The sequence below is a fragment of the Cervus elaphus genome, chromosome 5 (assembly GCF_910594005.1).
Source record: "Cervus elaphus chromosome 5, mCerEla1.1, whole genome shotgun sequence".
NCBI classification, from domain to species: Eukaryota; Metazoa; Chordata; class Mammalia; order Artiodactyla; family Cervidae; genus Cervus; species Cervus elaphus.
The window spans coordinates 122,682,156-122,710,121 of NC_057819.1; the positions used below are offsets into that span (position 1 = coordinate 122,682,156).

The 27,966-nt window shown below is 59.7% G+C and overlaps 1 protein-coding gene across 4 annotated transcripts; it reads right to left on the reverse strand.

Moving 5' to 3' along the window:
* Positions 1-128: 128 nt before the first annotated feature.
* On the reverse strand, positions 129-27,936 carry ASPSCR1 (ASPSCR1 tether for SLC2A4, UBX domain containing). 4 transcript variants are annotated; one of them, XM_043905160.1, is made up of 16 exons: positions 27,756-27,933; positions 26,814-26,869; positions 23,740-23,854; positions 22,342-22,442; positions 16,789-16,846; positions 15,720-15,793; positions 14,938-15,373; positions 6,058-6,197; positions 5,764-5,845; positions 5,333-5,399; positions 4,852-4,914; positions 4,277-4,329; positions 868-919; positions 568-637; positions 310-485; positions 129-225 (listed from the first exon to the last, which is right to left on the reverse strand). In XM_043905160.1, exons 1-16 carry the CDS (start codon positions 27,855-27,857, stop codon positions 212-214), a joined length of 1,659 nt encoding a protein of 552 aa, XP_043761095.1. In that variant the 5' UTR covers positions 27,858-27,933; the 3' UTR covers positions 129-211. The 4 variants fall into 4 exon arrangements, with proteins under 4 accessions (XP_043761095.1, XP_043761097.1, XP_043761096.1 ...); XM_043905162.1 differs by lacking the exon at positions 27,756-27,933 and adding an exon at positions 27,459-27,578; XM_043905161.1 differs by lacking the exon at positions 310-485 and having other exon boundaries at positions 27,756-27,936.
* Between the last annotated feature and the right edge of the window lie 30 nt (positions 27,937-27,966).

Sequence of the window (27,966 nt, forward strand, 5' to 3'; positions counted from 1 at the left end):
GAACAAGCCCCAGCAAGCAGCCTCTGGGCTCACGTGTCACCATCCAGCTAGGCTGGGGGCCTCTGGCTGGGAGCTTGGCACAGAGCGGAGGACAGAGGGACCCTCCCCTGGAAAAGATGACAGGAGGGTCTCAGGAGAGGCTCGCGTCTTTATTTCCGCTCAAGGTGGGCAGGGGTCCTGTGGCTGGCAGAGTGGGCACCTCTGGCAGCTCTCACCTCTTCCCGGCTGCAAGGCAAACACACGGGGTGACCTCGAGGCCCTGGGCTCCTGCCCACAGCCCCTCCCCGCCCAGCCACACCCCCAGGGTACCTGGCAGCTTCAACCACTTGGGCACTTTGCCCAGATCCCTCCTCACAGGCTGGGCTGTCCCCCGGCTGAGCTCAGGGGGCCCCACTGCCCCTTCCTCAGCAGCTGGCTCCAACTCAAGGGGTGCAGGGTCAGGGGCTGGCGGTGGGGGTGGGGTTCCTGCAGCCCTGGACATGCACCTGGAAACAAAGGCACAAAGGCCGAGGTACTGGGTGGCGGGCGCTGTGCCATTGCGCTCCGCCAACCTCTGCGAACACTCACCTGGCTGCAAGCACGTCAGCTGCAGATGGGGAGACGGTGTGTTCCAGCAGCCTGGGCTCCAGGTAGATGCCTGCAGGAGGCCCAGTGTACCCTCAGGCCACAGACAAGGGGACCCCACCCGCCTACTGCTGCTTTGCTCTGGGAGGGAGAGTGGCCCAGCTCTGGGGAGTAGTAGGGTAAGGGGGTATCCCACAGGTCTCCCTCCCAGACCTGAAGTCCTCTGCTCTGGGGCATCTCAGGAGCTGGAATGTGGGGCCCAGGGCTGGCCAGAGCTGGTGGGCAGAGGGGGACGCTACCCACCTGTCGGCTCCTCAGGTCCAAAGTGCACAAGGGCGGCAGGGAAGAGGTTCGCCTGCAGGGAGGGCAGAGGGGAGCTCAGGGAACAAGTGGGCCCCGTGGGGCACAGGACGGCAGGGAGGAGCAGGGAGGGCTGCAGCCCGCTTCTGTGCTGGCCTCACGGGCACATCTGTTAGGCCCAGGGCTCCACTGAGGAGGCTACAGCCCCACCAGGCCCCTCCCATCAAGCCGCCCACTGCCCAGCTTCACCTGTTCCTCCTCTGGCACCAACCCCAGTGCGAGCCAGGCCAGGGCATCAAACAACAGGGTCCTTCCAGGGCCCAGCCTCAAGCACCAGCTGAACAGGAAGCTCTTGTGGTGCGCGTGCTCTGGCATTTTTAACTATCTCCCCTTCCTGCCCAGGTCCCAGGGTCAATGCTTAATATTCTGAAGGTTGTGGCCGCCCCACCCTCAGCAGAGACTACAGGACATCAAGGGGTCAGAGATGCAGATGAACACAGAAGTGCATGGATGGGGATGGGGGCATGGGGTGTGAGGTGGCCGCCAACAGAGGCCACAACCCGCTATGCCCCAGGCTCCCCCGACCTCTGCTGCCCAAGAATGGAGGGGGGACTCTGCAAGGGCTGACAGGTGAGCCCAGTTCCCCTGGGAGCAGCTGGATGGGCGATGGGAGTGCCATGTGCAGGGCTCGCCAGTGGTACCCAGACATAGGAAAGTGAGCGGGGGGCCTCTTGGAGCCAAGTTGCTTTGGGAGCCTGGGTTCAGAGGTGCCCCCAGGCCTACTGCCTTGACCTGAAAGCCCACATAAGGGTTCCCTGACTCAGCACTGGGTCACCTTATGAGGAAGAGCCAGTGCTAGCCAGCGTGAAGCCCCTCCTGCAGGGTAGGGGGGGTCCCCACATTCTTCCTGGCGTCCTGTCCGTGGGGGTGGTGGCACAAGATTTCTGCTCAAGGACTGGCCCCACCTGCATAAGACGCATCACATGGCCCCTGAAACATTCCTGGAGGCCTCCCAGGCAGGAGGGCAGACTATGGTGCAGAAATCAGGGTTGTAGGATAGGATCCCAGAGCCCCCCAGCATCATCACCTGCCTCCAGTCCCGCCTGTGCATCCAAGGGTGACCGTGGCTGCAACCCCCGGAGCTGGCCTGAGGAGCAGCGAGGCCACCACCCACAGCCCTGTGTCCTCAGCCCTCGGCAGAAGGGCCGCAGCTGCCAGCTGAGTGTGTCCTCTCAGCTCTGAGCTCTTGGAATTGGGTGGGGAGTATTTACAGAAAGAAGCTTCAAAGACCAGGAACGCTGGGATTGCAGGCAAAGCAGAGGGACAGAGAAGGGCCATGAACGCTCTGAAACCCCACTCTGAGGCCTGGGATCACAGCCTGCTGCAGGGGAATGGCCTGGAGGGTGTTCGGGGGCTGCCCCCTGGCCCGGGAGGCACCTGAATCTGGAGGGGCTGGAAACAGGTAGGAGAGTGCCTTAACCTTTCTCAGGTGGCCCAGTGAGGCCAGACCCTGAGCTGGCCAACCCCCTAGGCACTGGTAGGATTATCCCAGTGGGGCCACCTAGGGGCTACAGAGCTTAAGGCCTTGAAGGACCCCTCTGGGCCCCTCAAGGCAGCTCTTCTGGAACCTGGCCTCCCTGCCTCCCCTCTGCACCTGCTGGAAGTCCTCTACCTGCCAGCTTGTGTCCCAGGGGACAACCCCACTGGAAAAAGGGGTGAGTAGAAAGCACAGAAGGCCACTATGACTCCAGGAGGGAGGTGCACCCCTCTGCTCAGGCTGACAAAGTTCACAGATCGTGGTGGTCTTCGGGGCCCTCTAAGGGCATCACCAAGGGGTGGGGCTTGATGTTGGGGCTCTGGGTAAGGCAGTGCAGGGGGGCTGAGACAGGAGCAAAGGGAGGTCCCTGAGGCTCGGGGCTGCACCAGCATGAAGGGGCTTGGGCCCAGGAAGTAGGTATGACGTGGGCTGTTGGGGACCTCTGTGTTCAAGGATGGCATCCTTGGCAACCACCAATCCTCAACCTCACCCATCTCGCCCAACAGTCATTCTCCTGGCCCCGTGGCCAAAACAGGCAGCTAGGCTTCCAGCCCCCACACCCACCCTGAGCTGTCACTTCCTGGGGTGCAGGACTGGCCCCCGGGCAGCCGGCAGCCAGCAGCCAGCATGCGGCCCTGCCAGGGACATGAAAGCCGGCAGCTTCCGCGCCCGCTCACCCGCGGGAGGGAGGAAGGCTTCCTTCCCCAAGCCCTGCCAGCTCTCTGATCGCAGGCGGGCAGGGACGCCACCCCGAGCGGAGGCCCCACGGCTCCAGGGCGAGCTGACGGATGAAAGGAGACGGCTGCTAGTAGCAGGGGGCAGAGTGTCACCAGGAATCAGGCTGCGTGGGCGGGACAGGCAGCACCCCAGGGTTCCTAATTGGAGGGGGGTGCCTGGACACTGGCCTCTCTCCATCCCAAAGCATCTTCCAAATTCAATGTTTATCAACAGGCTGGCCAAAGATGGAGAGTGGGGAGGGAGGGAGGCAGGGCGGGTAGGGATAAAGGGAGGCCCGGTGCCTCTGGGGCTCCCAGGGGGCTGCATAAGGGGGCTGAGAAGGGGGAGTGGGAATGCGGGGAAGCACCCTGCTCCCACCAACCTCGACTCCTTTCCTTGGTGGGCTTCTAGCCTCTCTGCTGGTCTGGCCCCATCCCCCCATGATGGTGGCAGCCCCAGGCAGCAAGCAGATCCCCTTGCCCCAACTCAGACCTCTGCAGGGCCTGCTGGCCATTTAACAAAGGCCAGCCTCTGTTACTAATTAAAATATCTGAAGAGACTTTAAGAGGAAACCATTAGGCCAGAGGGCTGGGGAGGCCCCGGGCTGCTCTCCTGGGGTGAAGGGACAGGACATTCCTTCTGGCTCTGGACTGCAGCCCAGCAGGGCACCGGATCAACACTCCTCACCCTGGGAGCTCTCGGGGCCCCCAGTGCCCAGGGAGGGCCCGCCGTGGCATTCCCAGCGGAGGCCATGGGATCCAGGGGACAGGCAGGGGCAGGGCAGCAGGCCTGGCAGCAGCCCCTCCAGTCTGCAGCCAAACTTGCCCAGCAGCTGGCACCCCAGGGGCCTCCTGGGCGGCTGGCCACCTGAACTGAGGCCTCTGACCCTTGGTCCTTCGGGGGCTCCCCGAGCAGCCCCACGTGCCAGCCCCTTCTCACCCAGATCCAGGGGCAGTCCTGGCTCAAGCCAGCATCAGCCAGCTGGACAGGCCCATCCCCACTGAAGCAGGAGGCACGAGAGACTGAAAAGCCCCAAAACTGCCTTCAGAGGCGCTCTGATACAAGCTCACCCCTCTACAAGGCCTTATCGTACTTCTGACTGTGGCCTCACCCGCCCTCCCTGGCAACTGTCCCTCCCAGGCCAGCCCCAGACAGTACCTGAAAGAGGGTCAGCGTGTTGTCGTCCAGGATGGTTTTTGGAGGAGCGATGACTGTGGAGACGTAGTTGTCTGCACCAGGAAGTGCCCTGCCCCTCCCCCCATCACCGCCCCCACCTTTGGCCCATGCTTGCCCCTACACCCCCAGAGGCCCTGCTCCCAGAACAGCTTGAGAGTGAGCCGGAGGATTTCTGAAGCAGCCCCCTCAGCTCACATCTCCCTATCTATCTCTCTGCTGTTGCAAAAACCCAGCCAGAAGCTGGGGAGAGGGCCAGGGGCAGACTCACCCACAGGGGAACACCTGACCCCTCAACCCCCAGATGTTCTCCAAAGGCGGCCAGCAGCTCTTCCTGACACCCCCTCCCCCAGCCCCTACATCCCCCAGGGCAGGCGGGCAGCAGAGGGCACAGGGGTACTGAGCAGGGTCACCCTCCCTCCCCAACTCCCCCACCTCATGCTCAGACCCCAGCGCAAGACCCGCCAACCCGGTGCTGCTGCTTCTGTGGCAAGAGCTGCTTCAAGCCCCAACTGGGAGGGGCCGGGGCGGCTAACGGGATGTCCTGAGGAAGCACTCACACAGGTAGAACGGCAGCTCGGGGTTGCCCAGGTGGCGCCTCACGAAGTCCCGCAAATCCCCCACTGCAGGAGAAAGGTGGGTAAGCAGGCACCCCACTCCAGGGCCACGCCCCCTCCGCAGTGGGATGAGCCCAGTCCAACCTCTGTGCAGACCACCCCCCAGGTCACCGAGGACCCTCCTCAGAACTGGTGCATGGCTGGCTTTCTTCAGGTGAGCTGCAGTCCCAGGCCAGAGGCCCCAGTACTGGGTATAGGGGAGCCCACCTTCTCTGGGTGCCCCTCTGTCCCAGCAGAGCCCAGAACAGTGGGTGCATGGAGGGCACCCTGCCCCAGAGGCACTGCCCAGCTGCTCTGCCAGGCCTCTGACGAGAGCCGGTCCCCAGCCCTGTGCCCACTGCCTGCCCCAGAGCCCAGACGGAAGGAGCCTGGAGGGGTTCGTGGGTCCTCCCGCCCTCCTGGCCTCCCAGACGGGGCTGCTCACCGGTCTCGCTGGGGCGGAAGAAGCCCTGCAGGATGTAGCGGTCAGGAAACAGGACCCTCAAGACCACCTAGGCCAGGACAAGCCGGTTTGTCAGCAGGACAGCTGGAGCCCAACCCAGGCAGCTGTACCCCTGGGCCCACAATGGCCAGGCCTCCCCTACACTGGGCCAGCACCCCCTCACCTTGGCTGCCCCCTGAAACTCCTGGCCATGGGCTGGAAGCAAGGACCAGACAAGTACCCACATGCACTTGTGAAAACACAGTGACATTCTTCATCTTAAAACGGGGCTGACTGGTTCATTAACAAACCGCAGCCCTGCAGGCCTGTGCTGAACTACAGGAGACCATGGCCAGTTGACCTGTGGGCTGCGGGAAACGCAGGAGGCCCCAGCACAGAGCCGTGTGGAGATGGCACCCCCCCATCCTGGGTACCTTAGGGTAGCGCTGCAGCTTCTCCTTCATCTGAGCCTCCCTGAAGGCTTTGGTCACCAAGGGCGCTTCTTCTAGGCGCTTCCTGGGGAGGGGGTGGGCAGTGGTGAAGGTCCCAGGTCTCCCTAGCCAGAGCAGAGACCCACACTGGCTGGACTCTGGGCTTCTCCCTCAGGCTCCGTGAGATGCCCCCCACACAGGGCCAGACAGGACTAAGCGCCCCCTGCCTGGGCCCCCGCACCCTCTGAGGTGCTGCTGAGCGCATGGATGTCTCAGAAGGGGCCAGGGCACACCCACCGCTCACTCTTGAGTTGGGCCAAGCGTCTTCTGACATCGTCCACCGTCACCTCGAAGAACTCGTCAGGCAGCTCCGCAGGCCAGGCCTGGAGCAGCACCTCCAGGTCAGGGTGGCACACCACAGGGTCTCGGTCCACCGGCTGGGCAGGTAGAGAGCTCAGCTGACGCAGGTCCCAGGAGAGGCCCAGGCTCCCCACCCTGAGGGGCTGGGGTAGCCACACAGACCCCAGCTGAGCCATGTGCTGCCGGCCCCACCTGTCAGCCCGTGGCCAGGACTCCAGGGTGGGGCATGGGGCACCCAAGCCTGTCCAGGACCAGGGACCCTCCCCCGAGGCTCGCCCACTCAGCAATACGGATGCTGAGACCCTCACCAACAGGGCCCCAGGGTCTCAGCGCAGCCAGGCCAGAGGGCACCCTGACTACTGGGGGGACCTGGACAGTGAATGAACGGCAGCATCTCTGTTCGCGTCCTGTCTTTATGGGGGCTCCCCATGAGCTCCAGGAAGCCACCTGCTATCACGGTCTCCCGAAGTGGGGAACAAAACTGGGGAGCAGTACGCTGGTCAGGGCCACGTCAGAGATTCCACAGGAGGGGCAGGACAAGCAACAACCCCTAAATCAGAGGCTTGGCAAAAACCTGCCAGCGGCTGGCCCGTGGCTACACAGACCCCACCTCCCTCCCTGGGGGAGCAGTCAGCCCCGCCCTCTGCCCACCGTGGGGACACAGGAAGGGACAGCCTCTTTCCTAATTGGCAGCCAACAGCGACGGAAATTACAAGGCAGGGCTCGCTGTTTGCAGTGCCTCCGGGTGGGTAATTGCAGCGAGTGTAGCCCAGCTGACAACGGGGGAAGACACCTTCGTGGTGCTGAGGCTGCCTACGGAGCCCAGCCTGGCGGAGGTGTCCCGCGGGGCCCACACCAGGTCCTGCCCTCCCTTGCACGGACTGTCCACAAACGCCTGGGGTGAGGCCTCTCTCGCCTCCTGCTCCTGCCTGCCCTCTCCTCCATGCCCCAGCCTTGCACAGGAACCCACACTCTGCCTCCAACACCCAGCGCCGGGCTCGGCAGGCTTCTCTCAGTGTCCCTTCCTGCACCCTGGCTTGACCCCAGCCCCGCCGGCTCTAAAGGTCAGACTCACCGTCCTGGGGCTGGCCAGTGCACCTGCCAGGTGGCCCACGGCTGCTCCCCCAGCCACCCCCGAGGCCCTGACTGCCCAGGCTGGCAGGTCTCTCCCACTCCTGAGCACACAGCTGCGTCACGCCTTGTAACAAAGGGCAGTGGGCTCTCGCCAGGAAGCCCCTCTGATCTCAGGGCACTGGTGGCAGGGGAGCTAGGGAAGACTGGCTGAGGCCCGGGCAGTAGGGTCGGTAGGTGGCTGACCGAGGCCCCTGGGGGTTGCCCCCTCAAAGCCACAACCCTCCTGCAGCCCACAGGCAGTCCACGCCAAGCTTTTTATAACAAGATGCCAGGCGCCAGGCTGCCCCCCACAGCCACGGCGCCTGCATTCCAAAAGGGCCGAGCACTCGCCTGGGCTCCTGGGGGAGGGTGAGGGCAAACATGGATGTGCCTGAGCAGGGCACCACAGTTTCCACGAGTGCCAGGCCCCTGGGGACTCGAGCACAGAGCCCACGTGCCAACGAGCAGGCTCTGGGGCCACGCTGCCCCAGTCCCACCCTCAGAGGGCCCCGTGTGGGCACACGAGTGAGTCGCCCTGAGAATCCAGCCATCGGGTGACTTGTGGTCTGTGGCCTGGAGCTGAGCCTGACCATTCAGAAGTGCCCCTCTTCTCCGGGGGACATGTTGGTGAAGCCCGACCCTGAAAGCGTGGGGCCATTCTGGCCTCCTTGTCCTGGGTACTTCCAGTGCATAGCCCAGGGATGACCTGGAGGACCGCAGGCCACTAGCACTTTCCACAGCCCTCCCACAACTTCCAGAACAAGGACGCAGGCGACATCAGCCTTTAGCTTCATGCTGCTCAGGGGCCACTGACCTTTAGTCAGACAATAAACTGACAAAAATCTCTCTCAGTGTTGCATCTACCCTCAGTTCATGCCCCTCCTCCCACGCAAGCCTCAGCTTTGCTCCAGAAGCCCGTCTGTCTGTCCAACAGCAGCCTGGAGCCAGGGTCCCACATGCGAGCCAGAGGGCCGGGAGAGAGCCACCTCGAGATGACTCTCTCTGACTCGCCTGCATCATCTGCACCTTGGGGAAATTCCCTGCTCCTGGGCAGAGGAGCCAGGGGTCTGATGCCACCCATCAGAGCCCAGACCACCCAAGTCCCAGAGTGGCTGCCCTGACCTGGCCCCAGGAGGGCCCTGTCCCACGAGAAGAGTGGATTTCCATGGCTGGTTGGTAGGACACATCACCCTGTCCTACCAAATGACCAAGGGAGAAGCCAGGAGGCCTCAAACACCTCCACACAGTCTGCCCAGTGGAGCTATTTCCACTGCAAAGAGGAGAGAGACCAGGAAACGAGAAGAGGGCCTGACAGCTCCACGTGGGAGGAAGTGCGGTAGACACGGCACCGGGGGGAGGTCAAGCCTTGGCCCCACTCACTTCAGATGCTCTGCTGGCAATCTGGCCCTCATTTGCTGTTCCTTCACCCACCATTCCTTGGTCATGCGCAGTTGTTATGCACACAGCTCCCATCCTAGATGGATTTATGGAGATGTTTTTGGATAGAGACTAGAGATCTAGGATGAGACACCATTGGGTAAGGAAATAGAAAGGCACCCAACAGCCGCTGTCAGAGGGCTTGGTACCCTTACCATGGAGACTGGGTTCCCGTGCGCTGGTCGAGGGCCAGAGCTCCCAGTTCTGGGATGGGGCTCCAAAATTAAACACCCCCTGTGGAGAGGCAGGCCTGGAACCTTCTCAGCACACCTGGCAACTTGTCTTCACAGCCCAGAACTCCAGGTCAACTTTTCAAGAGCCTGCGGGAGCCGCTCGGAGGATGCGCCTCCGCTAAGAACCCAATGTCACCAGGCCTGGGTCATCCTGGCAGAACTGCAAGTTTTCCATCATTGGCTCAGAGTCCAGCTCCTGAAGGCTGTCAGTATTCAGGGCACAGACTGGCTCTGACTCCCCCACCCCCTTAAACCCCCGGAATGCCAGAGGAGCTGGTCTCTCCCCTGATGGCCTCAACGCTGTGGGCATCTGTCAGCGAGAAGATGAGTAGAATGATGAGGTGGCAGCCAGGGCCGGGGGCCTGAGTCCAAGGAGTTGCGAGGTGGGGGGTCTATACGACTGCCCATGACAGATGAGCAAACAGGCACCATCCTGAGGCGAGGCACAGCGGGTGTCTACAGGCTCCGAGGGTAGGGCCTTAAGAGACCCAACCCTGCTGGTGAAACACTCCATGGGGGTCCCTCATTTCCTGCAAACACATGACCCTGGCAAAGATTCCCTTGTCCCAGCTTCCAACCAAGTTATTACAGACAACACCCAGAAAACCTGAGAGGAGGAAGGTGGATGGAAAGCGTGGATGAGTCAGGGGGTCTGCAAACTGGATGAAACTAGCAAGGGGAACAGACGGCACCAGGGGAGGGACGAGACCCTCTGGAGGTGGGGAGACAGGAACACCCTCTGTGGGTGACGTTCAGAGGAGGCCCGGAGCGATGGCCTGAGGTTGGAGAGATGTTGGACTGACATCTGGGCCACTCAGTCATGGGGACTTGGGAACCAGCCACCAGCTGTGGATGGCCACCAGCACCTTTAGAAAGAGCCGCTGCCACAGTGGGACAGACCCTTCGAGGGAGACCCGAGGGGAGGAAGGTGAGGGCACTGCCCACCGTCAGCACCACTCCAGATCAGCAAGGTCACAGGCACAGCCAGGGGCTGGACGTGGAGGGGACAGGGCACCGGGCCAAGATCTGGGCCCACGGCATCCCCCAACAGCTGGTGGACACGCTCCAGTGGCTGCCACATGAATGGCTGAGGACCCACTTGGGCACACTAGGGTCCCTTCGTGTCAGAAGCAGCCTCACTGCCCGCTGAGGTTTCATTTTCTTGACAGTAATTTTCCAGGACATGATGACACAGGGAGAAAAAATGCAAAAACTATTTGGAGGTGACCTCAACCCCAGATTTTCCAGCTTCCCTGTGAGGGCTCTTGTGTCCCTCCCACCCTCCCGCCTCCCTCTTGCCCAGACTGTCCTCTGACAATGGTTTTTGGTAACAGGGAATGTGAAGCGTTTCCCCTTGAGGCTTGGAGCTGAAATGAATCACTACGCAGGAGGGACGTGGGCCAAGCCTCCGTCACTCTCAGAGCCGGCCGCCCTCCGGAGCGTGCGCCGTGCCAAAGTGAGGCCAGGCCTGACCAGCGAGGCCACACTGAACCTGAGCCCCTCACCCGCTGGGCCCGTCATGACACAGGCAGAAGCCAGGCCTGCCCCAGCCTGGGGCTGAGGTCCACACCTGACTCTGCCCATCTTCCGAGCAGGAAAAACCAGAGCAGATCTTTAAAAGAGAAATGCTGGGCTGCAACAGCGACACGGGCAGTTTGAAGCTGGCATCTCTCCGTGCACACAGTGCACAGACCCCCAAAGGACTGAAATAAGCAGACGCAGGGCGTGGGGTGGCTCTCCTCATCCGCAGGGGAAGATGTGTGTTCCAGACCAGCAAGCCCGGGGGTGGATGCACACAGCGGATCTGGGCCAGGACCAATCCCACACAGGGAGCCCCCGGGGCCCAATCAGGACGGGGGCCCGCCAACCAGGCCTCCTGGCCCTGTGGGCAGCTCTGGGTACCAAAAGATGCTCAGGTGGCCGGGGTGCCCTGCCCGCCTGTTCATCATGGCTCTGCAAGCTGGGCGTCTGCCTCTCCCCTGAGGCCAGTCATGGCTGACACAGCACAGAGACAGCTGCAGGGCACCCGCCGGTCACCAGGCTTCAGAAACCGCCTCGAGACTCAGCTGGGGCCTTCAAAGCGGCTGACCCATCTGCCGAAAACCCTCAGAGGACATCCCAATTAAGGCCAAGGCTGGCGCCCGCGGGTATCCACAGTCACCAGCAGGTCAGGGACAGCTCATACCCCACCCTGGGTTCACACACAGGGGAGAGTGAGCTGTGCTCTTGGGGGGCTGTCATGGACAGACACCCCAGACCAAGAGAAGGAGGGCAGCAGGGCAGCAAGGGGCACTGCTCCCGGTCTACCCCAGCCCCCAGGTCCTGGCCAGGGTCCCCCCAGTCCTGTGTGTTCTAAGCTTCCCAGTAACCGGGGACAGCCGGAGGTGAAGCTGATGCCTGCCCCAAGGTGTGGGTGCAAGGTGCGGAGCAAGTCATCGGGGCCACATCTCCAGGGGAAAAAAACCACCCCCCGGGCTGGAGGGCAGGCAGGGGAGACCACGGTCAGCCAGCCCTGCTAGGGGGTTGGGGCTTTTGATCACGAACCCCTGTACAGCTGCGTGGGGGGATGCCTGCTGGGAGCACGGCCCAGCAGCACAAAGAGCTGCGGGGCAGCCTCCAGGGCCAGCGGAAGGACTTCAAAGGACAGGCCAGGGGCCGCCGGGCAGCCCCAACCTCTCCCCGCACCCGGTTCTGACGGCCAGTAAAACTACCTTCTAATAATTAATGTTCTGACATCAAAGGCAGGAGCCGCCCGGGTCTGTAAACCATCCTGGGCCTCAGCCGAGGACCTGCCTGTATTTCATCCTGTCTCTTCTGACTCTTCATTCAAATCCAAAACCACACACAGGCAAAACATTAATGGGAAACTTGGAAACTCTTCTTGATTACTAAAATGTACCTTTGAAGTTCCCCCAAAAGTTCTGTTTTGTTCCCTCCTCCCCTCCCCCAGGACTCGAGGGGACACAAAGCAGACACCATGTGGCCAGCCGGGCCTCCGGGTGCGCGGCTGTCAGTGACAGGAGGCGCGAGGCGGGCGGGCGGGCGGGGGACACGCCACAATCAACCAGCTGCTGGGGCTCCCAGATCAAAGACACGCACTGCTGGCGGCCAGGCGGACCCTCCCCGGGACCCCTCCTTCCTGGGGCCCCTGGGGTCAGCACTGGGGGATGCACTGGGAACCTGCGCCTGACAGCAACCACTACCAGGCCAGCACCAGCCCCGGCCACTCCCCACACAGCCATGGGTGTCAGCGGGTTCCCAAGAGATGCAGAGAGCCACAGGCTTTAGGTTGGAAGGAGGAGACAGCCAGCCCCAGTTCTAGCTTTCTGGCCCCCAAACTCAGGGACCCCTCCCACAAAGGGCAGGCCTGAAGGGAGTCAGGCCTGGGCCCTGGTTCACCCCAACCACGAGGCTCTGCATTCAACCACTGATTCTGGGCCCAGGTGATGAGACTGGGGGCTTCATACTACTATCTAATGCAGCCCAAACATCAGTGTAGAAGCCAGTGGGGTCTCCAAAAGGCCAGGGTGCCACCACTAACTCCCTAGGATGGACATTCATGGGGCTTGGGACTGGCTCAGTCCCCACCCCACCCCAACACCTCCCTCCCCACCATCCATTTCAGCAAGAACACACCAAGGGTGATCTGGGGAGCAGGAGGAGGTCTCTGATGCCTGTTCCTCTGCAGGGACTCAGGCTCTGTTTCATGGCTGAGCTGCCCCACCTCCCCCCAACACACAGGCACAGGTGCCCCTACTTTTCCACCATACTCCAGTGTGTGACCTGGAGCAAGAGTGAGGAGGGGGCTCTAGAAGAGACAGGGTGCAGGCAGGCTCCAGCAACTACAACTAACAGAGTAGCTAAACACATCACTGAAACTGGACTGACCCCTGGAATGCAAGGATAGCTTGATGGGAGAACTCTACCCAAAACCACATCATGCGAATGAACTGAAGGAGACAATAAGGCGTGGAGTTACCTCAATGTGGGAAAAGCAGTTCATAAAACAACCACACTTACAATAAAGAAAAATTCTCAGAGAATTAGAACCGCTTGATTTGATGGACTTTTCACAGCTCTCAGCATCCTTCCCAGATAAACTAAGATCACTCCCTGTAAGATCAAGGTCAAGACAAGGATGCTCACTAAATTTGCTATTCAACAGACACCAGAAACCCAGTCACTGATATACAACGAGCAAAAAAATGAGAGAAGGACATCAAGGAAAAAGATAAAACTGATGTTATTTGCAGATTCCAACTGACGCTGAGAAACTGCTGGAACCAGTAAAGCAGGTGAGCATCCCACTGCCCAGGTGGAGCCTCACCACCCTCACTCCAGAAGCTCCCAGTCCACGCAGGGAATCCTGCAGTGGCTCTCCATCACCTGGAAAGGTGATTTGTAAAGAGCAGTTTCTTTTGGCAGCGGCATCTTTCTCATCACATAAAACCTCAAGTGGACCCTGAGTGTGGATACATGGAGTCATTCTGGCTGGAAGGAAGGGGAGAGGAAGGTGGAGACCCTGGGGGCCCCACTCCAAAGGTGCAGCAGTGTCTCAGACAATGCCCACGTGCACCTGTGCAGCCTCAAGGGCATCAGAGGTGAGAACCTGCCACCCAGGCTGCCAACCCAGGCTGGCGCCACCGTAAGGTCTCCATTAGGAAAGACTCTCTCCAGCCACAAGCCAGAGGCCTAAGCTGGACTCTGGATGACTGATCGCATAGAGCCTCCTTAGGGGCCAAGCCCAGGAGGCAGGGTGTCCAGGACAGTCCCAGGGCAAGACATTCTTTGGTGCCCAGGAACCCAAGACACTGAGAAATCTACAACATGCCACTCCTGAAAACAGGGTCTGTGAGCACTGCCGAGGGAACAGTCACACAGAGGGACACAAGCCCATGGGAGCTTTGCCCTACGACTCATGAAAGCCCTACTGGACAAAGTCCCAGAGGCTTTCCTGAGGGGAAAGTCCTGCATCGGCACCCAGCTCAAGCACCTGACCCAACAGAAGTCATGCCTGTCCTCCCTCTTAGGAGCTCCGCTAAGGCTGCAACTGACCAGGGCAGGGCTGGCCTGACCTACAGAAGACCAGAGATGGCCTTGGGAGCTGGCACCATCAGACGGCAGGGAGGCAGACGCTGGCCACATGCCTGTCTTCTGCAGAGGTGTTGGCCACCTGGGGGTCCCCTTGCTTAGCATGATCCAAGATGCAGGGTCCCGGCCACTGTGCATGTCTGTGTGTGGTCAGAGCAAGAGATGGGAGCGGGCCTCACTGCAGAGGAGGGTGTGAGACTCAGGACAGCTCAAAGATGCCCACAGACAGACTCAACATCTACAAAAGCCCCACACTGCCCTGATGGCAGGTGTCTATGCAGGAAGCTATACTGGGTTGGCCAAAAAGTTTGTTCTGGTTTTTCCATAATATCTTAACAGAAAAACCTGAATGCGCTTTTGGGCCAACCCAATATCTCAACAGAGTTGATCAGAGCCTGGGCTCTTCCATCCGAGCTCAGAGAAGGCCGTGCACCCTCCTCCCAGCCACGGCTCAGGCGGCCACCAGGAACTTCCCAGAAGTGTCCAGCAGAGATGTCCAGGGCCCAACCACAAGGCCACAATGTTTGTGAAGAGTGAGCAAACTCACCCTCTTCTGGCCAGCGATCGGACACAATGGGTGAGCTGGGGAACGCCTGGCTCAGGAGTAAAGGTGGCATGGCACAATCAAGGCCAAACCACCTTCACACCAACGCCGGTCAAACCCACCAGCCCAGCAGAAGGCGAGGTACCAGCTCTAGGAAGGATGGCTCTGTCGACTGTGACGTGGCCACAGGGACACACAGGGTTGTCAAAACCCATCAACAGTACATCTAAAATGGTGCCTCAAGAAAGTTAATTTCAAGCAAAACAATGCCAAAACATCACTTCCCTGAGAAGATGAAAACACACGCAAGTGACCCTGCTGTACCCTAGGCTGACCAGCCACGAGGTCAGGTGCTGTCAGAAAAAATGACCCCAGTGTCCAGCCCAGCTCACCCCTTACCGGCTCCGGCTCTGGCTGAGGCTCTTGGCCAGGCCTCGACTTCTTCGGCTTGGAGGGGCCTGCAGGGCTGGAGAAGGACTTTGGCAGTTTGGCTGAAGATGACATCAGAGGCCTCGCAGACCCGGAGGGGCCCCCCAGTCGCTGTCCCCCACCAGAGAAAGGAACAAAAGGGGCAGGTGGGGGCTCCTTCGAGATCTGCTTCGCCTGAGCATCCGCTGGTTTCGGGCCTAGGCCATCCACGCGGCTGGCACCCGGGCTTACTGCCTCATCCTGACGGCTCACATCGCCCTGGCTGAGCCCTGGCGAATTCAGCGGGAGCAGAGGGCTGCTGGCTGCCTGGTCAGCCGACATGGAGGGGGTCGGGCTTCCTGGGCTTTTGCTCCAGGAGGCCCCAGGCTCCTGCTTGCTGGCAGAGTCACATCGCTTCATGGAAAACCTGAGTGGAGAGGCCCAGAAAGCAAGTGAAACTCCACACGTGGAGCCCCGGGTCTCACGGTGCCGCCCCTTGGCCCTGATGACTACCAAACTGAACCCAGGGAACCGAAAGCACCCCACAGCCCTTCCCAACCCACCTCACCTCCCAGGGGAAGGAATGTGCACGGGATCACCATGCCAACCCTGCCAAGGGCAGATCCCCCACCTGACACTGCACCCTAGGGTGCCCAGCCCCCCAGGCTGAGGGCGGGCGAAGCCACCGGCGAGGGTCTGGGCTTCCCCATGTTTCCTGTTGCCTTTCCTGTGAGACCCCCGTTTTCTAAACCAGACTCGAAGACATGCCCCACCTGATGATCGCACTGCCCCCAGTAAGGCCCAGCGACTGCAGCGTTGTGCTCTGCAAGGCGGCTCTGCCGGTCACCTGTGAGGGGGTACAGGACATCCTGCTGACCCCGTGCTGATGAAGCTCCCCACCCACTGAGCCCGCCGCATGCTGCCTCCCCCAGCCTGGGCACTATGTCACCAGCACTGTGGGATCGCCCTGCCGACCCCAGCACCCAAAAGGCCTGGGTCCAGCCCCTGCACCCCTATCTACACCTGAGCATTTGTCTGCTCATTCATGTCTGTCTCCCCAATCCCACCCCATCCGAGGTCTGGGTGGGCAGGGCTCGGGCCTGGGTTAGCCACATCTGGCCAGCTGATGAGCCCCCTGAGGGCCGGGACTGACCATCATGGCCTCAATCCAGGCCCAGGTACCCAAGGCCCAGCGGTCTCTCTCCTTCCGGGGAAGATGTCTCCCTCAGGCCCCTCCCACTCACGGCCCGGAACCCTCACCCAGCTGAGCCCTGGGTCCGGAACCTCAAGCTGGGATAAACAGGTGGGTGTGGCCCATCCCTACCAGGGGCCCCTTGGGGACAGTGGCCACCCCAGGCCAGGAAGGGCACTTGGCCAGGCTTGAAACAAAAGCCCCTGTGAGCCAGGGCGCCGAGCGCCAGGAGGGTCCCCCGTCACGGGCGGGCGGGCGGGGACAGGCAGGGCCTCGGTGCCAGGCCAAGCCCGCACCACGCCACACTCGGTTTTGAAAAAGATCAAAACATGGAGCAAAGCAAATATTTATTAAAATGAAACCACTTTTGTGACTCTTGGGCTTTGAGAGAAGCTGAGAAAACAAACAGGGCTCTGAGGGAGGTTTGGGAGCAGCCCGGGCGGCCCGCGGTCGGTTCCAGCGGAGCCGGCGTCCTGCCTTTTTTCCATGAAACACATCATGCTTTCAGGGCCCAAGTCTGCCCGTCGCTGCTTTGAAAGCAGGTCTGAGGGAGTGAATTTTCCAGATTGGAAAGTGGGGCTGGGCCTGTGTGGCAGCTAGGAGTGGGCGGCGGGGTGCGGGCCAGGGGGGCGGGTCCGCAGCTCACCTACCTCATCCCTCATGTACACGCAGACCGGGCTGGCCTCACACGGCCGCTCCAGACACTCCCTGTGAGGAGAGTGAAGAAAGCATCAAAGGCGGCCACTGCCCGGGGACACTGCTGCCCTCAGGACGGCACCCTGGCCAGCGCCATGGGGACCCGCCCACCCTGGCCGCCCCACGGCTGGCCATCAGCCTGGCAGAGTCTCCCACCCGCCCCTGGCCTCTGGGCTCAGAGCAGAGAGGACACGGAACGGGGGGCGGGCAGCACCTCCCAGATGTGCCTCACAGCTCTGGCAACTGTCCCTGCGGTCGGTGATGACAAGTCCTGGGGGACCGTGATCGAACTTTTATCTGAACCTGTCCCCTGAGTGGGTTGCTGCCAGGATCACTTGGCAAGGATCACACGGACTCCAAGGAGAGAGTGGCGCAACCCTGGGACTAACAGGGAGGTGGGCAACAGGCCCGGCCACCTGTGCCCCTCCCCTGTAAAGCAGACCCCAAGATGGAACGGAAGGGCCCTAGGGAAGCGTAGCTGGGCACGCTGGAGGGTGGAGGGCATGTAGGTGCACAACGGGGCACATGCTCAGGACAGTCCACACCACTTGCACCAGCCTGTACCGCGACGGCCAGCGAGGTTACAAGCACACGGGGGCCACGTCCTGGCTTCGGATGGCTAAATTGCTGGTGGCAGGCCTGTGACAACCAACTCAAGTTCATTTCTTCATCTCTGCATCTCCTGACACATAACCGTAGAACCAGCCCCAAATAAAGGCCCATCCCAGACCCACCAGCAGTGCCCCAGGCCTGTCCCTCTCCTCCAGGAAGGGTGATATTCAGGAAAGGCAGGAGAGCTGAAGCCCCCTTAGGCCATGCAGCTCAGCCCAGCCGGGCCCCAGGGCTCAAACACAGAAGTGGCTGGGATGGGGTTACATAGGTGCTGAGCTGGTAAATGTATGGACACTGGAACACTGCCTGGGCCCACCCCAGACCCGTGACAGAGGACCCATGTCCTCTGGGTGGGTTCAGCATGTTTTCTCCCATCTCTCGTTTGCTTTCACATTTTACGGGGCCAGGCCTCAGGAAAACACAAGACCCCAAAGTGCCAGAGAGTCAGCCCTTGCCAGGCCCACACGTTCTTCATCCTGACGCCAAAACAGAGGAGGAGCGAAGGAAGCTACTCCAGCAAACAAGATCCCAGGCCCAGAGAGGAAGAAGGAGGGGGAGACACGGGGGTCCTGCTCCTTTCAATGGCAACAGAGACGGCAGCTGCCTGGGCTCAGAAAGCTGGCTGACTGCCCATCACAAGACCAGCAGAGCCCTCTCTGCTCCTAGAGGCTCTGGTCACGCATCCTCCCTCCAAAATCCTCGCCCACGGCACCTGAGGGCAGCCCAGGAACCACAAATTACAAACAGGGACGAGAGTATGGCAGCACCTGGGAAGGTCTGCCTGCCTGCCTGCTGTCCTCAGAGGCCTCTGGACATCAAACAGCAGCCCGACTTTGATGTCGGCTCCTCCAGAGGGATCGGGTTCTCGCGTGTGGGATCTGAGAGGAGGCCCATAAACACGCTGAGGGGAGTGGCAGCCGCGATCGCTTCCAGACTTTCCTGGCCAATTAGCAGCGTTCTTGTGTCCAGCTGAGGACAGCAGACCAGGAGGTTCCAGTTCATTGGTGAGTTGAAGCCGCCATTCCCTGCCACAGGCCTCGCTGAAGATCCTCATTCTCAGAAGGAACTTTAGCAGGGCCCTCCCGGGGACCCCTGTGCCCCTGGAACTGCCCTCAGCTCCCCCAGCCCAGGAAGGGCCACTGGCCCAATGGGGTGGTGCTGGGGAGGATCTTGCTTCATCTGAGGCCAGCACACCTGCTCCTGGGGCTGAGCCAAGGGCCAGGGGGTCGGCCAGGCAAGGCCAAGGCCCTGCTGTCCTTCACCCACCACAGAGAGTGCTACTCTACAGATGTGGGCTCCCGGCAGAGCTCCCAGGGAAGTGATGCTGTGAACGGGGGGGCAAGGCAGTTTATCTGGAGCCCCTTATGTTTCTGTCACCTGTTTGGGCCTGACCAAGTGGGGCTGGTACAAACTCAGCTGCCTCTGACACAAGGCTGGCACCACAACACTCCCATGCAAGAATAACCAAAACTGACAGAAACCAACCCAAACTAACAGAGCCGTGCCAACAGGCTCAGAGGGGCCCCTGAGGCCACTAGAAGGCCCAAGGGTGGGCGAGGCTACGTCCTGAGGGGCCAGGTGACTCACACCCACCACACTCAGCAACCCAGCCCACAAAGAGATGAGGTTAGCGCCAGATGGACCAAGAAGGATGAGGACTGGCCAAATCACAGGGATTCCTTCCCCTGAGCAGACAGAACGGGAAGTTTCGAGAGCAAAGCGGCCTCTGGCCTTTCCAAACAAGGCTGGGGGTGGGGAGGGAGGCCTGCCTGAGACCACTGAATGAATAGCCTAGCATCTATGCCTCGTGCTAACCGCCCACAAGGCCCTGGGTCTGGGCTCTGCGTGACCATGGCTGGTCCCTAACCTCACAGGCATCCCTTCCCTGCAGCCCACAGTGCCGTGGGGGCAGCACAACCCCAAGAGAACAGGCAGATGGCCTGTCTTTCCCAAGGACCCCTGAGTCCCTGCTCTTACTATCCACAGGGTGAACATGGCTGAGATGGACCAGCAGGCTCAGCCATGAAATCAGGCCCAGTGCCAAGGGGCACTGGGCTTCAGGGGAGAATTGAGCCTGCACGGCACGCCTGGAGCCTCCCTGCAGCAGACGCCTGGGAAGCAGAGAGGCGGACGGGCCAGCCCACATGGAGCCAGTACTGTCCTCGTGGCTCCAAGTCCACACGGGTGCTAGCACTCACAGGGCAGCCGGCCCAGAGGGAGGCCAGCTCCAAGTGTGAGACACGCCGAATTTCAAAGACCTCCTACCAACGAAGAATGTAAAATATCTCCTTTTTCCTGTTGATTACATGTTCAGAGGATAATATTTTGGATATACTGAGTCAAGTTAATTATATTCCTAAAATTAATTGCCCCTGTTTTTACTTTTCTTTGATGTGGCTACCAGAAAATTCTGAATTACCTCCTTGTCCCGCACGTGTGGCCCACATGGCACATCCAGTGGACAGTCTGTGGCTCCAGATGCTGGTGTCAGGGCCGGGCCACTGTCCACCGTGATCCCCAAGCAGAGGACCCACCGCCTGACCAAAAGTGGACCCGGGATGCCAAGTTCACACCCGCACAGCGCCAGTTGCTCAGGGACGCTTACCACTTCGCGAAAGCGTCAAGTGAGAAAAACCAACTTCCTGCTTGTCCCACTCTTGGGCACACGGAGACTCAGAATTCCCAGAGCTGCCCACCCCCCAGCCAGTGAGGGAGCTGCTATGAGCCAGCTGGAGCTCCCTCACCACATTGGACCTGTCAGGCGGCCGCCCCCCACTCCGTCAGCAGGGCACTCTTGTGGCTCCAGCGTGACCTCACCAGTTCACTGGGCATTTGGCCATGGCTTTGGGGCCGAAGCCGCCACCCACCCTCCCACATCTGAACCCTGCTTCAGTTAGTGAATGCCAGCTTCCAAGCAAAGGCCCAGATCTGCACTTTTGGAGACGAAGCCTTGGCAAGTCCCACGTACAGGTCCAGCAATTCTGCCTCCAGAGTAGATCCTCAGGGCAGAGCAGTCAGCAGTTTGCTCAGAGAGGGCACGTGGTTCATGGGTGACCCCGTGTGTCTAAAAATGGCTCTGTTTCACCCTCATCCCCTGAACCATCTAGCAAAACAGAGAATTCTAGAACAAATGCATTTCCTACAGTGTTCTGAAGGCACTGTGCGGCCACCATCCTGGTGCTACCAAGAGGAGCCCGAGCCCGCCAGCCCCCTGAGGGTGCGGAACCATCCCCGCATCCCCAGCTCCTGACGAGTCACAGTGATGCCACCAGATGGGGGCCCACTGGCCCAAGCACAGCCAGCCTGTCACTCGGAAACGCACGCCCTTTGGTTCCAGGACCGCTTCCCACCAGCTTCCTCCTGGGCTTCTGTTTTCTTTCTAGAGTTGAGGCAGCAGGAGCTGGCAGGCTGGCCTGTCCGGACTCCCCATCCTCTGGCCTCTGCGCTCGTGCCTGGCGGCTTGGCTCTGTGGCTCCTCCCAGGTGGAGGCAGGGCAGGGATTCTGCACCCCAGGTCCAAGGTCTGCTCCCATGCCTCCATGGCCCCATGTGCCCTCAGGCGTCTGCTACCAAGAGAAGAATGTGCTCCAGCAGGCCACAGATCAGCCAGACCAGCTAACCCTCAGGTGCCTCAGCAGAACGGCAGGCCCCCAGTCCGCCAGCGCTCCCAGACACGCAGCACACTGGCATGTGTGTCTGGGATCTTGCCATCTGATCCACAGCTGTGGCTGACCCCAGCACCTTCTACTGCGGCTTGCTGATCTGCTTCTGAGAGTTCTTGTTTCTGAACCCTCCTTTTTAATGGCATCCAGCGACCCAGTTCCAACAGCCTCTCCATCCTCCGAGAAAAGGAACAAATGCTCTTGCCTGTCCTGACAGCTGCTGTCCCTTCCTGTTTGCACTGGACTCTCATGTCAAGCTCGCTCAAATGTCTGGGCACCTTGGCTGTGAGCTCCCAATTACACTGGGGCTCTGGCCACAGTGCGACTGGCTATCAGTAACCAGGTGGTGATCTGAGGAGCCACCCATGCCCCCAACACTAGGAGCCTCCAGAATTCTCACGCTCACCTATCCCCATTCTCGGGACAGTGTGGGCAGAGCCCCACCCTACCCAGGGAACCACCTCCGGCATCAGCAGTGTGGAGTCTGCGGGGATCTAGGACCTCACCTCCTCCTCCAGTGCCTGCCATGGCCCCCCCACGTCCCCTTGTCACCCTCCCCACCCTGTCACCGTGAGGACCCCATCCAGAGTCCCCTCTTCCACAGAGACAAACCTAGTTCTTGGCACTTTGAGAAACATCAACTCATCTCATCATCATATCACCCTTGGGAGGTCCCGAGAGGGCAAACAACTTGCCCAAGGCCACACAACAACCACTGTATCCTTCCACGGTCCCTTCCATTCTGTGGCTGGAGACCTTTAAAAGTGGACAAAGACTTCCACCCCACAAAGAAAAATCAGAACTTAAAAGACTACCATTTTGACACTTTCAGAAACAAAGTTTAAACAAAGTCAGATAGAAACTGACCCATGGCAACTGTCATTATAGTGTTTTCTCTAAACAGAGCCCATTCTCACCACAAGGGAGTTTTATAGCTGCAGCATTTGTCATCTGAGAAGCCCAGCACCCTACTTCCCTATTCAATGCTCACCACATCGGAGGGGGTCTCTTGGGTCCCCCACAAGCTCTTCCAGGAGGGCGAGGCCTGGCCATCACACCACAACACCCAGTAAAGACAGATGAGCTACTGGCATAGACCGAAGGCGGTACCAGCAGCGGCTGGTGGAGGCCGAAGCACAGCTCATGCTTGCGGCTCTGGATCAACCCCAGTGACCACGGCAACATCCCCACGGCAGAGGAAGGCACAGCCCAGAACCTGCTCATCAGCACTTACCTGATCTGGGCAAAGTGGCAGAGAAGCTCCCAGAGCGACTGGCCTGAGCAGAAAGTGTCTTGCAACCTAGAGCCATCGTCTAACTGCAGAGCGATGCGCACCTAAGGGGTGAGACGTCGGAGCCAGGTCAGGAAGAGGAGCACTGCCCTGGCTGGACCCCGCCCAGGTCTGGTCCTCAGGGCACAGGTGGAGGGCACTGTGTTTGCTGAATTTTTTTTAAATAAGTAAGCACACCGTTTTATGAGATGCTTTTAAAAATTATCTCCCAAAATAGGGACACAAGTCTATAACCCACAAGGGGGATAAATTCTCTGGTCCCTCTATCAAGTGACAGACACACTAAAGCACAAAGTCCCCAGGTGAGGACCTTGCTCAGCCCATTGCCACAGTACAGTGACTCTCTAGGTCATTGCTACTGTTGCCCTTCTGGCCAAGGGGCTCCTCCAGGGCACGTTTATCTACACTGTATGTGTCAGTCGCTCAGTTGGGTCCGATCTGTGACCCCATGGACTGTACCCCACCAGGCTCCTCTGTCCAAGGGATTCTCCAGGCAAGAGTACTGGAGTGGGTTGCCATTGTTTACATTAAATCCCAGTAAAAGACAAAGGAGAAACCACTCTGCGGGAAAGCGTGAGGGGGTCTCCAGCCACGCCCAAGGAACCCCCTGGGGAAGTCAGGGTTCCGTCCACATCAAAGGCTGAGAACCACAACTGTAATGGAAAAAGAGGTCTATCAGGCTCAGTGGGCTCTAGACAGAGAACTAACACCCCTGAGGCTAGGCCTAGCCTCATCTCTCAAGCAGGATGAAAACTGCTTCCCTGCAGTGTTGGGAGTATTTGCACTTTCGTTCGTAAAGGACCTGCCTGGGCACAAGAGGGCAGCTATCACGATTCTTGTCTCTCTCTGTAGTAATCCTACTACCATCTGCTAAATCCCTAGGAAGCAAAAGTTGCAGATTTGGTAGAAAGCAGGGAGCTGCGGTCGGAAGACTCAGGCTGTGCTCTGGCTGCGCCCGGTCAGAGGAAGCCTGCGGCTCACCCTGTGTGTCCTCATCCCAGAACTGAGGCTGCACTGGATGCCGCACAGAGAGTCCTGCCGACTCTAAGATTCTTGGCGATATTCTATGGTGAATGCTGCCAGCATGCCGACATGGACACAGCACAATTAACCGCCCCCACCCCAAAACACATTCAGCACAAAGAATGAAAAGTCTCATTTCCAATCATCAGTTTTTGGAATAGAAAAGTGGCTGTCGCCTGACTGAGAGAAGCCAGTATCACCCGAGGATGGGGACGAGTGCCTCGTGTGCACAGCCCACGCTCCCCACCCCATCTGCTCGGCCCAAGTGGTCTGAACAGAAGAGCTGGGAGGCGCACTGCCGCCCCGAGAGCCACCTACCATGTTCTCAGGCCCCTCGCGGCTCCGGGAGATGGGCACCATCTCCAGCTTGGCATTGTTGGGCAGGTTGGCGAATCGCCACTGGAGAGAGAGGTCAAGCACATTCCTCTGAAACCTGCAAAACAGATCAAAGCCTCAAGCTGCCCCCTGACCCGAACACAGCCCAGCACTGCCAGGAGCAGGGTACGAGCAGACGCCCATGTCTGGCCAGCACTTCCACAATCCCTGGCGGCAAAGCTGCAAGAACTGAGGGATGGCCTGAGAGCCTGCAAAGACAGGGTGGGTCCCTGACTCCAGTAGTGGGTCTTCTGAAGGAAAGAGAGTGAGCTCTGCAGGTCTTCTGAAGGAAAGAGAGTGAGCACTGAAACAATTAGAGCAAGAACAGTGAGAACACAGACAGGTCACCCCTGGGGCAAAGCAAGCGCCTGCTCCCTCAGACCATGAAGCAGTGATCAGTCCAACTACAAACTCAGAAGAAGAAAGCACACATGGGCACAACTGAAGGGCATGCACCTTGCTCTGCACAGAAAAGTTCCTACGGAACAAAGCCCTGTTGCCACTGCCCGGAGCTGCAGCACTCCAGCCACTGCAGCCACTGCCCTGTACTGCAGGCCACCGGCCAAAATGACCTGCTCCCGTCCCCCCTGCTTCCTGCCATCCTTGGAAGCAGGACCACAACCCCAAAGACCAGTGACAGAGGCAAAGGTTTTAGAGAATCACAAATGGAATGACCTGACCTAAAGTCCCCATGGAGAGCCAGGCCCTCACCGTAGCTGGAATATGGGGATAAAGGGCTGAGACCACCATCCCTGGCTCACAAAGCCAGGTCCTCCAACCCTGGAGCAGCCCATCGTCTCTCTGTCCATGTCCTGCATGTTTTAGAGCTGGGGACCTGGCAACTTAGAGCCTCCAACAGATGAGGAAGAGGCCTGCGTGGGCCCACAGCCTCCTCTGACCCTCATGCACAGAGCTCCTGGATGTAAGGAAGGATGGTTCCTAGAAGGAACTAGTGGGAGCAAAGTGAACTGGTGAGTCAGGAGGGAAATACCCACGGCCAAGAGGACAGGTAGAGAATCCAGCGACCTCCGAGACACCTGCTGGTCTCCACTGGCAGCCAGCCCTCCCGGGAAGCATGGCCAGGGTTGTGATCAGCCTGCTTCACAAACAGGAAACCCAGATGTGAAGTACCTACAGGTAGCCCAGGCCACCCAAAGACAGTGCTAGGACCACACTGCACAGCTCCTGATATCCAGCTCAGATCTCATCTCGTCTGGGGACTGAAAGAGAGTCAGATACCCACACCTGACAAGAGGAGGGATAGAAAGGGGCTTGGGACTTGGAGGCCTAGACACTGTCTCACCTGGGTGAGGGCAGGAGTGTGGCAGCCAGGTGGCCCTGGAGCCTGCATGACCTTGGGCCCTCTCATCCTGACCCTCTCTGCTCCCACAAATGCTATGGAAAGGAGAACCACCACTGTTAACTCTACAGATCACTTGGGAGTGAGGAAAGCTCTTGCCCATAACAGAAAACAGTACTGCCATGTCGCCGTGATTTTATAAGACACAGACAGCAGCCAGAATGAATCACCAGAAGAATGAATAAGAGAACTTATTTATGCCTCTCAAAAGTCAAACCATGAGCTCCATTTTTAATGAAAGTTTAGGGGGATAGGGGGAACTACAGCACTGGCAAGAGAATATGAGATTTGAACACACAAGAAAGTGGTCACCCGGCAGCATGAAAATCAAGACGCCTTTGGAAACAATGGTTTTCTGAACATGCAAAGGGCGTCTGGAAGACCTAGGAAAGAAAAAACTTTGATACCCATCTTCATCACTTTAGAAATTGCCACACAACAACTTCAACGTTAAGTGCGAGACAGGACAGCAGAGCTAAGGAAAACTCGACTGAAGGGAGGCATTCGGAGCCCTGGAGATGAGGGGAAGGGGCCTCATGAAGTACACACATGCACGTGGGCAAGAGGCTGCCTTCCTTGGCAGGAGCAGCAGTTTTTAAACAAATTACACAGCCAGTAGATACAAAGAAAACAAGAGAAAAATCAATACATGTTGTAAGAGTCCAACCAGGCACCACATGGAAATCGCAGGCAGGTTCAGGGAGAGCAAAGAAAGAGTGCATAGCTCTGTGACAGGATGCCAGGGGAAGGCCCAGTACAGGCCCTGGGATTCTCCGTGGCTGGGTAGGAGGCAGGGATCTGGGATGACACGAAAGCATGCGTGCTCAGACCTTCTCTATAGAGCCCCACGTGAGAGGCAGCGCAAGCCAGGTCTAGCAGAGCAGTCTCCCACACCTCGGGCTCCTGTCTACCCCTGATGGGAGGACAGCCATACTGTGAAGGATATGCTGCTAAGGTAGGAAGCTCCCATATGCGACAGAAATCCACACCCACTCGTGTGGGGTTTTGACTCTTTCACTGCCCTAGATCCCAGAATCTGGTGAAAGCCCTCTCTTTGGAAAAATGCCTGCACACGAAGACTGGTGCACAGCTCCAGGGCCTGAAGCCACCAGAAGCCACCTGCACTTTGCAGGTTTCTTCCCATTTCTCCATGATCACCTCTTCTTGCCCTCAGAGCCCCACCAGGAACTTACACAACCTAAGGCCCAAAGCCCTCTGCCATGGTTGGAATGATGGCCCCTAAAAAGATATATCCATAGCCAAACCCCCAGAACTCACGAATGTAACCTCATTTGGAGACAGGACCTTTGCAGATGTAATTAAAATCTCAAGATGAGGTCATCCTGGGTTATCTGCTAGGCCCTAAATTCAGAGACAAGTGCCCTGATAAGAGACACACACAAGGATCAGGGAGGCAGAGGCGAGAGGGAGGCAACCACAAGCCCAGGACACCTGGAGTCCCCCAAAGCTGAAAGAGGTAAGACAGCGGACTCGCCCAGATCTCTGGAGGGGACGCAGCCCCACCAACCCCGTCATCAGGGGCTTCTGGCTTCCAGGGGATGAGCGAATAAACCCATGTGGGCTGAAGCCCCAGCAGGGCCCTGGGTGAAGGGTGATTATGGATTTGGAGCCCGTGGCCTGGCCAGGGCAAACTCACTTCAGGTCGTACTCGTTGGGGTTGAAGTCCTGCCGACGGCACGTGTCCTCCAGGACCTAAGGGTGAGATGAGGGTGTGAGCCAATGTGTCAGGCCTGGTCGCCCCAGGCGGGGGCAGGCAAGTGCCACTTGAGGCAGCTGAGGGCACAGAGTCCACCTCTTGCAGAGCCTATAATACAAGTGGTGGACCATCCACTCAGCAGCTCCACACACCTCACCTGCAAATCCTGCTTACTCTCTCCTCACTGGGCCTGCTGTGTCAACTCAGCCCTGCTGGACCCGGCCCTCAACAACTGGCCACCACAGGTATCTTCCTACACACTCAGGGACGCCCCTCCACCCCCAGAGAATAATGTTCAGACTCCAAAAAGAGCCAGCTCAAGGAGGTCCTGGGTTCCCCACTCGACGGAAGCCCGTCTTTCATCATGCTCTGCACACACTGAGTTGCCATTCATCGGCTCAACCCCCTTCCCCACCGTGTCTTCGCGCCGGCTCCTACATAACAGAGCCCAACAAGCATTTCCAACATAACGGGTTCGACATGGGCCAGCTGCCAGGTTAAGGGCAGCAAGTGACTCAGCAAGTGACGCCGCCACAGCGCACCGAGCCGGAGGGTGACCCCAGAGTGGAGACATGGGGCCGGGACCTTCGGAGTTGGGCTCGGAGCGCCGCGTGCTCAGATGTGGGTAGTGGGGGCCGCGACCCCAGGCATCCCCTCAAGGAGGCTAGCCAGCCCCCATCCCCGTGCGCCCGGAGCCCGACGCGGAAGAAGGCGGGCCCGCCGCGCCTTGAGGCCGTTCATTGGCCGCAACAGGCCCCGCCCCAAGGTTCCCTCCCGGCCCCGCCCCCGCGGCCCTCGCAGCAACCGCAGGGGCGGCCGGCGCCACGTCCCCGCCGCCGCGTCTCCGCCTTCCTCTCGCCCGCCGCCCGCCCGCGGCCGCACCTGCAGCAGCACGGTGCTCGGCGTCACCTTCACCGTGTGGCGCCGCCCGTTCGGGGCCAGCACCGACACCGCGGAGCCCCCGCCGCCTGCCGGGGCCGCCATCTTCCGCTCACGTGACCCGCCGCCCGCCTGCCCGGCGTCAAACAACTTTATCCGCAACAGCCGGACGCACAGCCTCGCGGCTTCGGGGGGCGGGGCCTGGGATGGGGCG